The following is a 15,146-nucleotide window of genomic DNA, read 5'->3' on the forward strand; positions in this document are numbered from 1 at the left end:
AAAAAAAAAAAAAAAAAAAATAAATAAAATATAGTATCACATATATTATTAAAATATAAAAGCATACACATATATACACATAATATATTATATGTTCATATTATATATGGACAAATATATATTTTTAATTGTAATTACCTCAGACAAGTTTAAAACTGAATTAGGATCAAATCCTTGGATATCTTTATTTGAACTATTATTAAAAGGAGAGAAATTAAAATATGAAAAGTAGATATATAAATATATACATACAAATATACATATATACATATACATACATATATACATAATACATGCGTATATACATATATATACATATATACATATTATTCTGAAAATTACATAATATTATTAAACTTTTCATAGATCAACATATAAAATAATTATATATATTTATATATTATTATTATAAAAATACTTTTACATTATTCAAAACATACATAAATATATTAAAATATATACAAAAGAAAACACAACAAAACCAAAAAAAAACTATATATATTTATTTTTCTAATTATTCTTACTCTACTATTATTATATCACAATGGATATATTTTATGATGAAAACAAGGAAGGTTATAAAAACAAAAAACTTTTTAAACATTTTTATAAAATTAAACAAATAAAAGATATATTATAAGAAAAAAAAAAAAAAAAAAAATGAAAAACAAATAACTTATTTTATTAAAAACGGCATAATTAAAGGTATCTGTTTTTACAATAATATTTATTTAATATTCAGTCGGTTTAAATTAAGTTAATATATTTATAATATACAAATATTTATTTTTGGAAAAGTGGAAAAAAAAAAAAAAAAAAAAAAAAAAAAATTATATATATATATATATATATATATAACATTATAAGTATAAACATAAGGCTTTATTATGTATTAAAATATATATATATAATTTTTTTTTTTTTTTTTTTTTTTTTTTCCCGTGTGCGTATTAAGCATATAATTTAATATACTTAAAATTTTTTCCTTATTTTTTAAAGATTTATTTTGAATATTTTAAAATTTTATATATTTTTTAATATTAAAATAAAAGAAACATATTATATTCATTAAAGGTTTAAAAACATGATCATTTTTTTATAAAATATGTTAAAAAGAATACATAATATATTTTATATATACAATAAATTATATATATAATACATATACATTATATATATATATATATATTAATATGTATTAACAAAATAAATATATTTAAAAAAAAAAGATAATTGTATAAAATATATTTCTTATATTTAGAAACAGATATGATATACAAATTTATAATCCAAAATTAAAAAGAAGAATTTTTTTTAAAATATATATATGTTTAAAAAAAAAAAAAAAAAAAAAATTGAATTTATCATTATATATATATATATATATATATAATATATAATATATGTATACATATGTATAACTCACAACAACAATATTTTATTTATAATAACCTTCTCCTGTTCAGCTTTTAAATTCATTTATTCCCTTTTTAATTATCTGAAAAAATAAAAATATATATATATAACAATAATAATGATAAAATATGTTTCGTGTATTTTTAAATATATTATATATATCTACATTAAAAATTAAATTTGAAAAATATAATGAAAAAAATGGAACAGAGGTAAAACTATATATATATATATATATTATGTATTTATATTTATTTATAATTTTATATACCGATGAAAAGAGACCATCGAAGTTTTTGGAAGGAGTAAACATTTTATATTCGTCTGAATGTATTATATTTTTATTTTCTAAATTTTTTAATTCATTTATTGGATCACACATATGTATATATTCTAATTCTTTTTTATTATGAAAATAAGACTTTTTATGTTTTTTTTTTTTCTCATTTTCTTGATCGATATAATTTAATATACGATGCATTGTTTGACTATCAATTTCTTTTATATCGATAACACCTGTTTTAATATATGGCTTTAAAATTCTGCTAAATTTCTTTACCCATCCATTACCATCAATTTCTGCACTTGAAGAGATTAATAATAAATATGGTTCACTTTCTTTTCTTAATTTATCAGGTATATAAAAAAAACTTGTTAACACTCTTACTTTTAGTGAACTAGACATATATAAAAATCTTTGTGATATATACTTTATTAAATTTTTATTTAAAAGTTTCGATGCCTGAGATGACGACCAGTTGTTTTTTATACATTCTAAATATTTAATATATTTATCACTTATCTCTTTCATTTTTTCTTCATTTATAATATTGTTCTCTTCTTTTAATTCATTCATATTATTTTTTTCTCCTTCATTTTGTCTTACATTATCTTCGACCTTATCATTTGAACCATTCATATCATAACACCCTTTTATATTATTTTCATCATCTTCCATTGTATAACTATTAACTTTTAATTTTTTTTTTTTTTTTTTTTTTTTTTGTTATTCAATATAATATCATTCCTTTGTATAAGACACCTCTACCTATATATTATAAAGTCTGGTCAAAAATATTTTCATATAAATATGATAAGGTTATATTGGTATGTTTTTCTTCTCTTATAAATACTATATCCAATGCTTATAATGTGAATCAAATGGGGATTCACCAGATAAAATAATTAATATAATGACACCTTAGTAATATTATATATATATATATAAATATATATGTATGTGTATTTATTTATTTATATATATATATATATATTTTTTTTTTTTTTTTTTTTTTTTTTTTTGCCGCAAAATTTTTTTCTAATGCTCCTTTTATATGATTATAATTTATTTATTTCTTATTATATTACATTATACCATAATTATGTTATATATAATTTTTTTTTCTTGTTTATACATATTGCAATTTCCATTCATTTAACTATTATTAATATAAAAAGTATACAAATTATGAAATATATTCAAAAAAAGATATGTATTATAATAAATGTGTTAATGTGCGTACACATATATATAATATTACTGTTACTGTAATATTAAATTACATAGTTGCAGAAATTTTAAAAAAAAAAAAACAATAATTATAATAAAGTTGGAATATATTGTAAATCATTCAAAATTTTATAAATAATATATAAACTAAATAATCATATATTAATATGGACATTTCATTATATCGAATATTAAACATAAAACAATTTAAACCCCATAGAATTTATCTAAAAACAAAAAGGTACAATATTAAATATACATAACGTCATGAGAAGTAACTTCTCATAAGAGAAAAAAAAAAAATATATATATATATATTATATATTTATACATATACACATAATAATATAAATAAAAGACAAATCTAAAGATTATAAAAAATTTTCAGTGCACTTGAATAAAGATGATAAACATATAAAAGTAAAAAAAAAAAATAATAAAAAATAAAAATAAAAATATAATATAATATAATATAATATAATATAATAAACGTTTACATATACACAAAAATATACTATTTATTAATTTCTATTTTATATAAAGTTATAATTCAATTCTTTATAAAAAAAAAAAAAAAAAAATCGAAGCCTTTAAAATTTCAAGAATAATATTTGCCTGTGCTTTAATTGTAGGACAAAAAATATGTTACTATATTTTTTTAAATATAAAAAATGTATACCATTATTTTATTTTTATTTTCAATAAAGGACATTCAAAATATATAAATATGTAAATATATAAATATATATATATATATATATATATATATATATATATATATACAAATAGAAGATCATTCAAATATTGTTTATCTAATTTATCTTTTATAAATATTTAAAAAGACAATTTTTTCATATAAATTTATAATTTATAATTAACATATTTTATTAAACATATATATTTAAAAGGAGTTTTATACATACAAAATGATTTAAAATAAAAAAAATATATATATATAAATAAAATAAGAAAGATAAATGTAAAAAATATGCACATAATATATATATATATATATTATTACTAGATAAATATAAAAATAATTTTTTTTTTTTTTTTTTTTTTTAATTTAAATTATTTATAAAATTATAATTTGACATACAAATTGATATAAAAAAATATTAAAAATAAATAAATATATAAATACATACATATATACATACATATATACATACATACATACATATATACATACATACATACATATATGTGATGATTCAAAAATGTTCCAATGTTGTATCAGTTTTAAGTTTCAATAATTTATCATTTTTACCACATCAAATTTGTACTATATTATAACAAGAATTATTATTACATTCTGATTTAATAAAGTTATCGTAATCTTCCTGATAGTTATCATTACAGTCATTATTCGTTGGGTTAGCATTACTACTAATACTGTTATTACTACTATTACTATTACTATTACTATTATTATTACTATTATTATTACTATTATTATTACTATTATTATTACTATTATCACTACTATTATTATTATTATTGTTGTTGTTACTAATTAAAGGAGAATTATTATCACTATATAAGGAATCATTTTTAAATAATTCATCATTGTTTGAGAAAGATTGTCCATTTACATAATTTGCAGAATCACTAAGAAAATTATTATTACTATTTTCAGCATAATAAAACTTCTGATGTTTCATAAGAGGAGTTTGGTTAGAAGCAAAATTATCAGCAGTCGTTGAATAATTATTATGTTCTTGATAAAAGAGATTATTTATATAGTTATTATTATTTTTCATATCATCCATAGTATTATTGTTAATATAAAATTCCTCATATGAATTATATATATAATTCATATCTCCTTCATTTCCTTCTAAAACAGAAATATTATTTGTGCTCAAACAATCATGGCCTCTATTATTATTATTATTATCATTATTATTATCATTATCATTATTATTATTATTATCATCATTATTATTATTATTATTTATGCTGCTACTATTAACAATATTTTCATTATTTGAATAATTTATATTCAAACAACTATTTTGAGCATCCTTATAATTTAAGGCAACATTATTACTCCTATTCGTATTAACAATATTATTATTTTTTGGAATACTATCATCAAGGTTGTTTTTAAGATTTTCCATTGGAATAGCTTCATAAATATTTTCATCAAAATGAATATTTTCTATTTTTTCCTTTTCAACTAATATTTGTTCATAATTATTTATATTGTTATTATGTACTAATAGTTCTTCATCCTCCTCATTTAACTTATGACCTAAATTTTCTTCACTTTCAATATTATTACATGAAACTAATTTACAATCTATATTTTCATTGATATAATCATGACATATTGTACATACAGTAATAAATTCATTAATTTTACATGTACGTTCATGTAAACATGGTTTTTCTTCACTATCAGAATTGAAATTATAACGAACAAAAATTTCATGTAATTCATTTAATTCGTTATAATCATTCATTTCATTATATTCATTCATTTCATCATATTCATTAATTACATCATATTCATTTACTTGGTTATATACACTCATCTCATTTTTGTTAGGATCAATATGATCTAAGTTTGTTTTAAAAGTCGTGGATATATGACCTTTTATCGTATCACCATTAACATTTTGGATATTCATCATATTTGAATACATACTAAAATTATTACAAAAATTATTTGGAATAACTGAACCATCATGATGTTCATTATTATTTGTAACGAATGATAAATCTTTATAATTTTTTTCATTGTATTCACCAACAACAGTATTATTATGGCTATTAATATTGTTGATATTATTATTGTTGATATTATTGTTGATATTATTGTTGATATTATTATTGTTGATATTATTATTGTTGATATTATTATTGTTGATATTATTATTGTTGATATTATTGTTGACATTTTTATTGTTGATATTATTATTGTTATTATTATTGTTGCTATTATTATTGTTATTATTATTATTAATATTATTATTATTATCATTACTCTTATTATTATATACTTGTTTGTCATGTATTACATTATTCATTTTGTTTATGATACCAAATTTATTATTTCCCATGTTGTTAAAGTTTTCATTTTGCATAACTGATTTATCTACGTACATATGTGTAATAACATTTTCATACTGGTTTGAAAAATAAGGAGAATTAATTAAAGAGGAACCGTTATCAATATCAGATCCATAATTTTGCATGTTTTTATTTTTATTATCATCATTAATATTATTGTTTACATTATTAATAGTATTATTTATCAAGTTATTTTTTTCGTTTTCATAATAATTCTTTTGCAATGTTGAGATGTTTTCATTTGTAACCTTATCAAAGGTATTACTAATAATATTTTTATCAATTATATTTTTATTACAATTCAATATTACATTATTTGTCATATTTTTTAAACTACCAGTTTCTTCCAAAATATTATTATTCCTTTCTAAATTATGTTTTTCCAAAATATTTATATCCTTTGCGATATTAAAAGGATTACTATTATTTGTATTATTTTTTATATTAAAATTAAGCATATTTGAATTCATAAAATTATTATCTCTTAATGTTTTATTTAATGAACTATTATTTTCAACAGCATTCATCTTTTCCAACATTTCATAATTTGTATTCATATGTTCACTACTACTAATATTATTATTGTTATTAATAATATTATCATTAATTATAATATTATTGTTTATATCATTTTCGATTATTTTTTTTTCCATATGATTTAAATTCATATCAGCATTTTTATTATCCACATTATTAACACTAATTTGAATATCCATATTATTATTACTAATATTTTCAACATTAGTATCGTTTATATTACGATTAATATGGTTAATATCGACATTATTCATATCAATATTATTCATATCGACATTATTCATATCGACATTATTCATATCAACATTATTAATATCAATATTATTCATATCGGCATTATTAATATCAATGTTATTCATATCAACTTTATTCATATCAATATTATTCATATCGACATTATTCATATCAATATTATTCATATCAACATTATTCATATTTACATTATTCATATTTACATTATTCATATCCATGTTTATATCCATATTAATATCCATATTCATATCCATGTTCATATCCATATTAATATCAATATCCATGTTCATGTCCACGTCCATGTCCATGTCCATATTAATATCAATATCCAAATTATTAATACCATTTTTCTCAAGAATATTATGATAATATTCATTCTGATATACAACATTTTTATACATTTCATTAGAATATATTTCATTTTCATATATATCATTTGGATAATTATCATAAGTATACATACTATCTACATATATTTTATTTGGATACAATTCATTTGAATAATTTCCAGTCACATCATTATCATCCAACTTACTTTTTTCTATTTCATCTTTATCTATTACATTCTCAATAAATGTATCAATTAATGTATTGTCATCTAAATTTTCCAATATGGAATTCATTTCCATTTCGCTAATATTATAATTAAATTTTTTGATATTCTCAATTATATATTTCTTTTTATCATAACCTTCTAAAGGTATCAATATTTCATGCTTATCGGAGAATTTTTTATTAACATCTAAATATTCATCTGTAACGTTCATATCATAAGACATAACATAATTGTTATTAATTATTTGGAAATTATTATTTGGTAAATAGTTTTCATAAAAGTTTGTATTGGTTCCATCCTCGACATTATTATTATCATCATCATTATTATTATTATTATTAATACTATTAATATTATTAATATTATTAATATCATTATTACTATTAATACTATTATCACTATTGTTAACAATAGTATCAATATTTTTAATGTTATCATCAATATTTATATTATTATTATTATTATTATTATCAGCAGTAGTATTATTATTAGTCGTAGTAATTATTGTACATTCTATATTATCATTATTATTAATAAGATCATTTTCATTGTAAGTGGAAATATCTCCATGGTTATAGTAATTCTTTCCATAACAATCATAATAATTTGAAACAATGTAATATGAATTTTGATAATATATTTTATTATAATTTTCATTTTTATTTTCATTGTGTTCAGGAATTACGGTAGAACCATCTTCATTGTTATAAAAATCATATGAAGGATTCATATTGATTGATATATTTGTTACTTTTTCAGGACTTTCATTAACGTTATTATTTATATTATCTTCTAATAATAATATGCCATTTCCATTTAACATAATTTTCTCTTCAGATTGACCCGATTTATATAATTGGCTATCTGTTATATTAATACCAGTTATTAATGTTCCAACAATTTCTGAATTTTTAATTTCTTCGTTTAATTTTTCATTCTTTTTGTTAAACGTAACTTTTCTGCATTTCTTATTAATGGGTTTGATATTATTGCATGGTACAATGTCGTCATTATTGTTTTTACCTCCCACCACATTATTATTATTACTATTATTACTATTATTATTATTATTATTATTATTATTATTATTATTATTATCATTATTATCATTTATTGCCTTCTGTACTTTCTTATTTTGTTTTCTCTTTTTATCTTTTACAATTGGAACAGTTTCAGGGACATTCGTTTCAATTATCTTATTATTTTCTTTCAAATTATTCATCATATTATATTGATTCAAAATTAAGTCATTTGATTGCGTTACATTACTAGGAATTAAATATGCTTTATTGGAATCTTCATCATTATTTTGATTATTTTCATAATTTAGATATAAATTATTTATATTATTTGTATTATTCACATTATCTATACTATTCATAATATTATTATTATTATTATTGTTATTATTATTGTTATTATTATTCGTATTAATTGCTATATTGTTCATTTTAGTCGTTCTTTTCTTCCTTTTATTTTTCTTGTCATCAATTTTAGTCATGACAGAATCTGTCATTTGTTCCTTTATATCTATTGAAGATATATTATTATTTTTCATATCATTCACTGTTTCATTTTGTTCTTTATTTTTTAAGGATTTATTATTCTTTCTTGTTTTATTAGTACTCTTTTTAGCTGATTTTACTACATTATTTTCAACGTTATTTAATATTAATGAGTGATTAATATAATTATCATTATTATTATTATCATTATTATTATTATTTAATTCGTTATTAAACTTTTCATTATGATTTATGGAACTATTAATAAACGAATAAGACTCATTATTCTGTTGTTGTATATTTTTAATCATATTGTCCTTATAAGTATCAATTGTTTCAATTTGTTGTAGATGTTGATCTTGATCGTCTTCTTGTTCTCCATCCCTTTCTTCTTCATCATCATCATCATATAATTCATTTGAATTTGATTTACCTTTCCTTCTTGAATGAATATTATATTTCTTTTGTAATAATTCTGGATTTTTTACTAATCTTAAACATAATAATTTTTTTGACCATTCACTTCTAACCCATGTATTTCCTTCTTTAATTAAAGTTTTCCAGCCACATTCACATTTCATTTTTACTTTTGTTCCATCATTATTTAGCCATTGACTCATATACATTTTCTGTTGACAAGAATTACAAATTATTAATGGCACAGGTTTTTTCCACCTTGGGCTTCTGACCCAATTATTATTTTTTTTTAAAAAGTTTTTAAAACCACATTTACATAATAATTTCACTTTAGATCCTATATCATCTAACCATGTATGTACCCACATTTTTGAATTACATTCCTCACATAATATTTGTGGTGCTTTTCGTTGTTTAATATTTCCTCTTCTTATCCAATAAGAATTAATTCGATCATAATTTCGACTACCACATTCACAAATCATAATAATTTTTGTTTTATCTTTATCAAGAAATCTATTCGTAACTAATACTTCTTTACATTTTATACAAAATATATGAGGTGCCTTTGGTTTTAATTCATCTTTTTCATCATAATAACAATTTATAATTTGTTTCCAATCTGAATCATCTTTAATATATTGTAAATAACCACATAAACAATAAAACGTTATTTTAAAATAATTTTCTAACGATTTATTTTCTTTTACTAAATCTTTATATAATTTTATATCAATGTAATTATTATTTGTCATCTGTTCACAAATATTCATATAACAATAATTATTATTCTGATAATTTGATCGTTCCATATTATTATTATTATCTAAATTATTATTATTATTATCTAAATTATTAGTAGTAGTATTATTACTTTTACCTTCTTTTAAAGCATCCTTATCTAATCCATCATTTTTTCCTCCAAAAAAATTAAACATTTCAACCCTCTTACATATTTGAATTTTATAAGCATAAAGACAATTAGAGCATATTGTATTATTTTTCTTTATAATTTTTGTATTATCAGATAATTTTTCAATAACATTTTCGTTACTATTTTCCATTTCATTTAAACTTAAATTTGGTACTTTATTTTTTTCATCATTTAAATTTTGTACATCATTTTTTTCATCATTTAAATTTTGTACTTCATTTTTTTCATCATTTAAATTGTGTTCATCATTCTTTTCATCATTTAAATTGTGTTCATCATTCTTTTCATCATTTAAATTGTGTGCATCATTTTTTTCATCATTTATATTGTGTACATCATTTTTTTCATCATTTAAATTTTGTATATTATTACTTTTTGTTTCATTTTCCTTCGAATTTCCCAATAATAAATCAATTGAATTTTCATCTTCTATAGATGGCAAATTAATAACATTAACACTTGAAAAAATATCAATTGCATTATATATCTCCTTATTTTTATTAAAAAAATCTTCTAAACAAATTTTTATTCTAACTTTTTTTTCTCCATTATTTTCAGTTTTACTCTTAGGAACTTTACTACTATTAGTCTTCGTCGGATTTTTCTTTGTTTTCCTTTTTGATTTTACTTCATCATTTTGTTCAGTTTTAGTATTTAATGATATATCACATTTAATATTTGATAAATAATCTTTATCATTTGATATGCTTTTATTTGTATTATGATTATCATGATTTTCATTGGTAATACAATTTTCTGAATTACCATTTATTACATTCACATTTATATTATTATTATTATTATTATATATTGTTGATATATCATTATATAATGTGTTATTATTTATATTTTCATTTTTCACTTGTATATTATTCGAAAATCTATAATTTGTATTAGATTTATTTATATTATCATTAAGAGTTATATTCCCAGTATTATTTTCTTGAACATTTTGTGTATTCATTATTCCCATATGAGAATTAATATTATTATCATCACATTTTTTATTTCTTTTTAAAGTATTTTTATTTTTACTTTTATTTCTCTTCTTTGCTACATTTTCATCATGTATCTCTTCTTCATAAAAATAGTCATCATCTTTTTTATTTTTTCCTTTTCTACCTCTTAAGTTTCTTCTAATACCTTTTCCTTTTCCCTTAACGTTATTTGATTCTTCGCTATGATCGATAGTTTGATTATTGTTTTTTCCCCCGCATTCATTCTGTTCAATATTATGATTCGACATAAAAGTAAAATGGTTACTATTATTGTTACTACTATTACAAATATTAATATTATTACAAATATTAATATTATTACTATTATTAATATTATTACTATTGTTACTATTATTAATATTATTTTTGTTTTCATATACGCAGGTCATATTTTCAACAGGCTCCTCTTTTATATTACAACTAGCAGTAATTATATTATTACTATTATTATTATTATTATTATTATTATTATTATTATCCATTTTACCATCAGATAATTCACATTTTACCATAACTCCATTATATGTTAATCCATTTAATGATATATTAGGAGTATGATTATATTGAACATTTTCTAAATAATCCGTTTCACAATTTTGTTTATCAATTAATATCGCACTGTTCCCACTACTATAATCTGTTACGGTATAATCCATTAGATTGTTATTATTTATTTTATTTATACATGATAAATCCACGTTATTATTACATTTATTGTTTAACGTTTGTACACTTTTTAACTTTTTAATTTTTTTTCTCCCATTCATGGTATTACTAATATTATTATTATTATCAATACTATTGTTATTATTACTATTACTATTATTACTAATATTATTATCATTACTATTATTATTATTATTATTATTATTATTATTATTTATATTTATTTTTTCATAATTAACATTAGTATCGGCATTTTCTTCCATCTTAAAATTTACATTTTTTTTCCTTCCTGGGCCAACCTTCCGGTTTACACCTTTCTGGGTTTTCCCATTATCACCACACATTTCATCATTATTAACACACATGTCATTTGTATCACTTTGTTGATTTCTTGTCTTTGTATTTCTTTTCACACCCTTAACATTTGTTGAGATATTTTTTTTCTTTGGAATTATTAACATTGCATTATTTTCAATATTACGATTATTCTCCATGTTGTTACCATTACTATGATCTTTCTGATTTGATAATACTAATAATAGATTCTTTTCATTATCAGTATATTTTTTATGAACACTTAAATTATTATTACTATTATGATTATGATTATGATTATTATTATTATTATTACCATTATTATCAGCATCTTCTTGTTGCTCCACTTTCAAATGCATCATATTTTTATCGTTAATATCATTTGAGTTATTTACAACCTGATTATTTAATATATCATTAGAATGATTTTCATTCTTCTGACCCTCATTTATATTATTATCATCTTGCATAGCATAAGAGTCATTTTCCAAATTTTCATTTTTTGGGGATTTTCTTTTTCTTTTTAATGATCTTCTCATTTTTAGAATTTTCTTATTTTTTTTTTCAAAATATAAAACAGTTTTATATAATTCATCGTTTTCATTTATTGTAGTAAATTCAGATTTATTATTTAAAATCATATTTTTAAATTCTCTTTTTTTTACTTGCATTTCTTCCATTTCAGTATCATAATCATCATTTTTAAAAGGAATCTTCTTATCATGATTACTATTATTATTTGAACAACTTGTATTAACATCATTAACATAATTTGTACAGCTGTTGTTATTTGAAATAATTTTTACTTTGTCAATATTATTTTTCCCTATCTTTTGATTGGTTATATTAGTTTTTGGTTCATCGCTAGCTATACTATTAGTGCGCCTATCATTATTAATAATACTATTCATATTATTATTATGAATATTATTAATGTTATAAACATTATTTATATTGTGAATATTATGGCCCACATGACAATTATTACCATCATCACCATTACTATTATTATTATTATTATTATTCTCTATCGTGTTATATATTGCCGTACTACCATTGTAATCTCCATCCCTTTTAAAATCTTCAGTGATATTTAAATTATTTACATTCATTGAAGAATGATGATACAAATTCATGTTATTTTTATTTTTCTCATTAATTACAAAAGAATTATTATAATAATCGGTTAGTTCATACATTTTATTATCACATAAATTATTTTCCATATAATTCAAAGGGTTTACATTTAGTGTTAAATAATTTGAGTCATATAACTTATTATTTACATCACATATATTCTCATCATTTGAAGAATTACTATTAATTGTATAAGTAAGGTTTATATCGCTTGATAGATTATTCCTTAATCCATTTTCATACATATTATTACTATTATTATAAATACTTTTATCTTGTACTTCATTTGTTATATTGTTTATTGTATAATTGGAATGAAAAAATGTATCCTTGTTATCATTTAATAATGATGAGCATTCACTATTATTATTATAATAATAAAAATTATTATTATTATCATTATTACTTTTATTATTATTATTACTTTTATTATTATTATTATTACTTTTATTACTATTATTATCACCCGGTACATTATTTGTGCTGCTTATTTCATTTGTGTAACTTCCTTCTATTCTGTCTTCATTTACAATATCGTCATCATACAATAATTGGTGTTCACTCATTGTATTATTTTCAATTAAATTTAAATAATTATTTTTTGCATGATCTATATATGTATGATAATTATTCATCATGTTATTAACATTTATATTATTTTTGGGTATATATAACATTTCTTTATTATCACATTGAGTATGTATCAAATTATTATCCCCATACAATGTATCATTATTCATATTATCTTTTTCACTACTAGTTGATTGTATATAAGTTAAATATTCAACTCGATTTATAGTACTTAAATTATTTATTTCATTAATATCGGATCTAATGTTTTTATTAAAACTTTTATTTAGGTCTATATAATTTTCATCTGTATGATTTGTTAATATATTATCTTTTTCTATCATTGTCTCCATTTCACAATTCATGTCTGGATCTTCAATAATAACATCATATTTATTTGTGCAGTAATCTAAGTTATTACTACTAGCATTGTCGTATTTGTTGCTATTATCAATATTGTTAATGATGTTTGTATTTTTATTATTTATATTATTTGTTTCATCATAATATTGGCCACTTGTAGTATATTCCATTATATCTTTTTCATGTTCACAATTTGATAAATATAAACTATTCTTATTATTATTGTCATCATTATTATTATTATCATCATCATCATCTAACATATTATTTAATAAAACATTTTTTGTTACGTCTTCAATTATTAAATCATTTTTATCCATAGATGTGTCCATATTCAATTTAAAAAATTTATTATCATTACTTTCATTATATAATGATACACCATCAGATATATCTGAATGTGATGCATCATATGTTAAATACATTTCTTTCATATTACTATCTTTTATGTTATATTTTTTATTTTTGTTATTTCTTTTCACACTCAACTTATATTTTTCATGAATATTTCTTTTCTTATTTAATATTATATTCTCTTTTTCTTTATCATTTTTCTTCATCCTACAATTTTTTTTTTTTTCACTCATATTATTTATAGAATATGTATAATAATATTTGTGATAATTCAAATTTGTTGTATTTATAAATTTAGCATTCTTATATTTCCTAGTACTACTATTCTTTAAAATTCTCCTCTCATATTCTGTATTTCTATTATTATAAAGCAAAAAAATATCCTTTCTTCTCTCTTTTCCTAAGTAATGTTCTCTACTTTGTTTTTCGTTTCTTTTATCCTTCTGCAATATATTCATATTTATAGCATCCTTCTTTTTTTTTTTTTTTTTTTTTTTAAATGTTGAATATTTTTAAATAAAAAAAAAAAAAAAAAAAA

General features: G+C 19.1%; 3 protein-coding genes across 3 annotated transcripts in view; all 3 read right to left on the minus strand.

The window, feature by feature from the left end:
- The window catches only part of PRSY57_0711000 (hypothetical protein), a gene marked incomplete at both ends in the record, with an annotated part of 1,980 nt that extends 1,376 nt beyond the window's left edge, over window positions 1-604 (minus strand). The window contains 2 exons of the mRNA XM_020114656.1: window positions 139-193; window positions 525-604. Coding sequence (XP_019970614.1) covers window positions 139-193; window positions 525-604 — 135 coding nt within the window. Of the gene's footprint in view, window positions 194-524 lie in introns of the transcript that reaches the window.
- Window positions 605-1,462: 858 nt separating this feature from the next.
- Window positions 1,463-2,374, minus strand: PRSY57_0711100 (hypothetical protein; the record flags this gene model as incomplete). The annotated part of the gene is made up of 2 exons (XM_012906768.1): window positions 1,463-1,498; window positions 1,688-2,374. The coding sequence occupies 2 exons, from the start codon at window positions 2,372-2,374 to the stop codon at window positions 1,463-1,465; spliced, it is 723 nt and encodes a 240-aa protein (XP_012762222.1).
- A 1,826-nt stretch (window positions 2,375-4,200) lies between these two features.
- Window positions 4,201-15,066, minus strand: PRSY57_0711200 (hypothetical protein; the record flags this gene model as incomplete). The annotated part of the gene is made up of 1 exon (XM_020114658.1): window positions 4,201-15,066. The coding sequence occupies one exon, from the start codon at window positions 15,064-15,066 to the stop codon at window positions 4,201-4,203; it is 10,866 nt and encodes a 3,621-aa protein (XP_019970615.1).
- Window positions 15,067-15,146: the final 80 nt, after the last annotated feature.

This window comes from Plasmodium reichenowi, chromosome 7, assembly GCF_001601855.1.
Source record: "Plasmodium reichenowi strain SY57 chromosome 7, whole genome shotgun sequence".
NCBI lineage: Eukaryota > Apicomplexa > Aconoidasida > Haemosporida > Plasmodiidae > Plasmodium > Plasmodium reichenowi.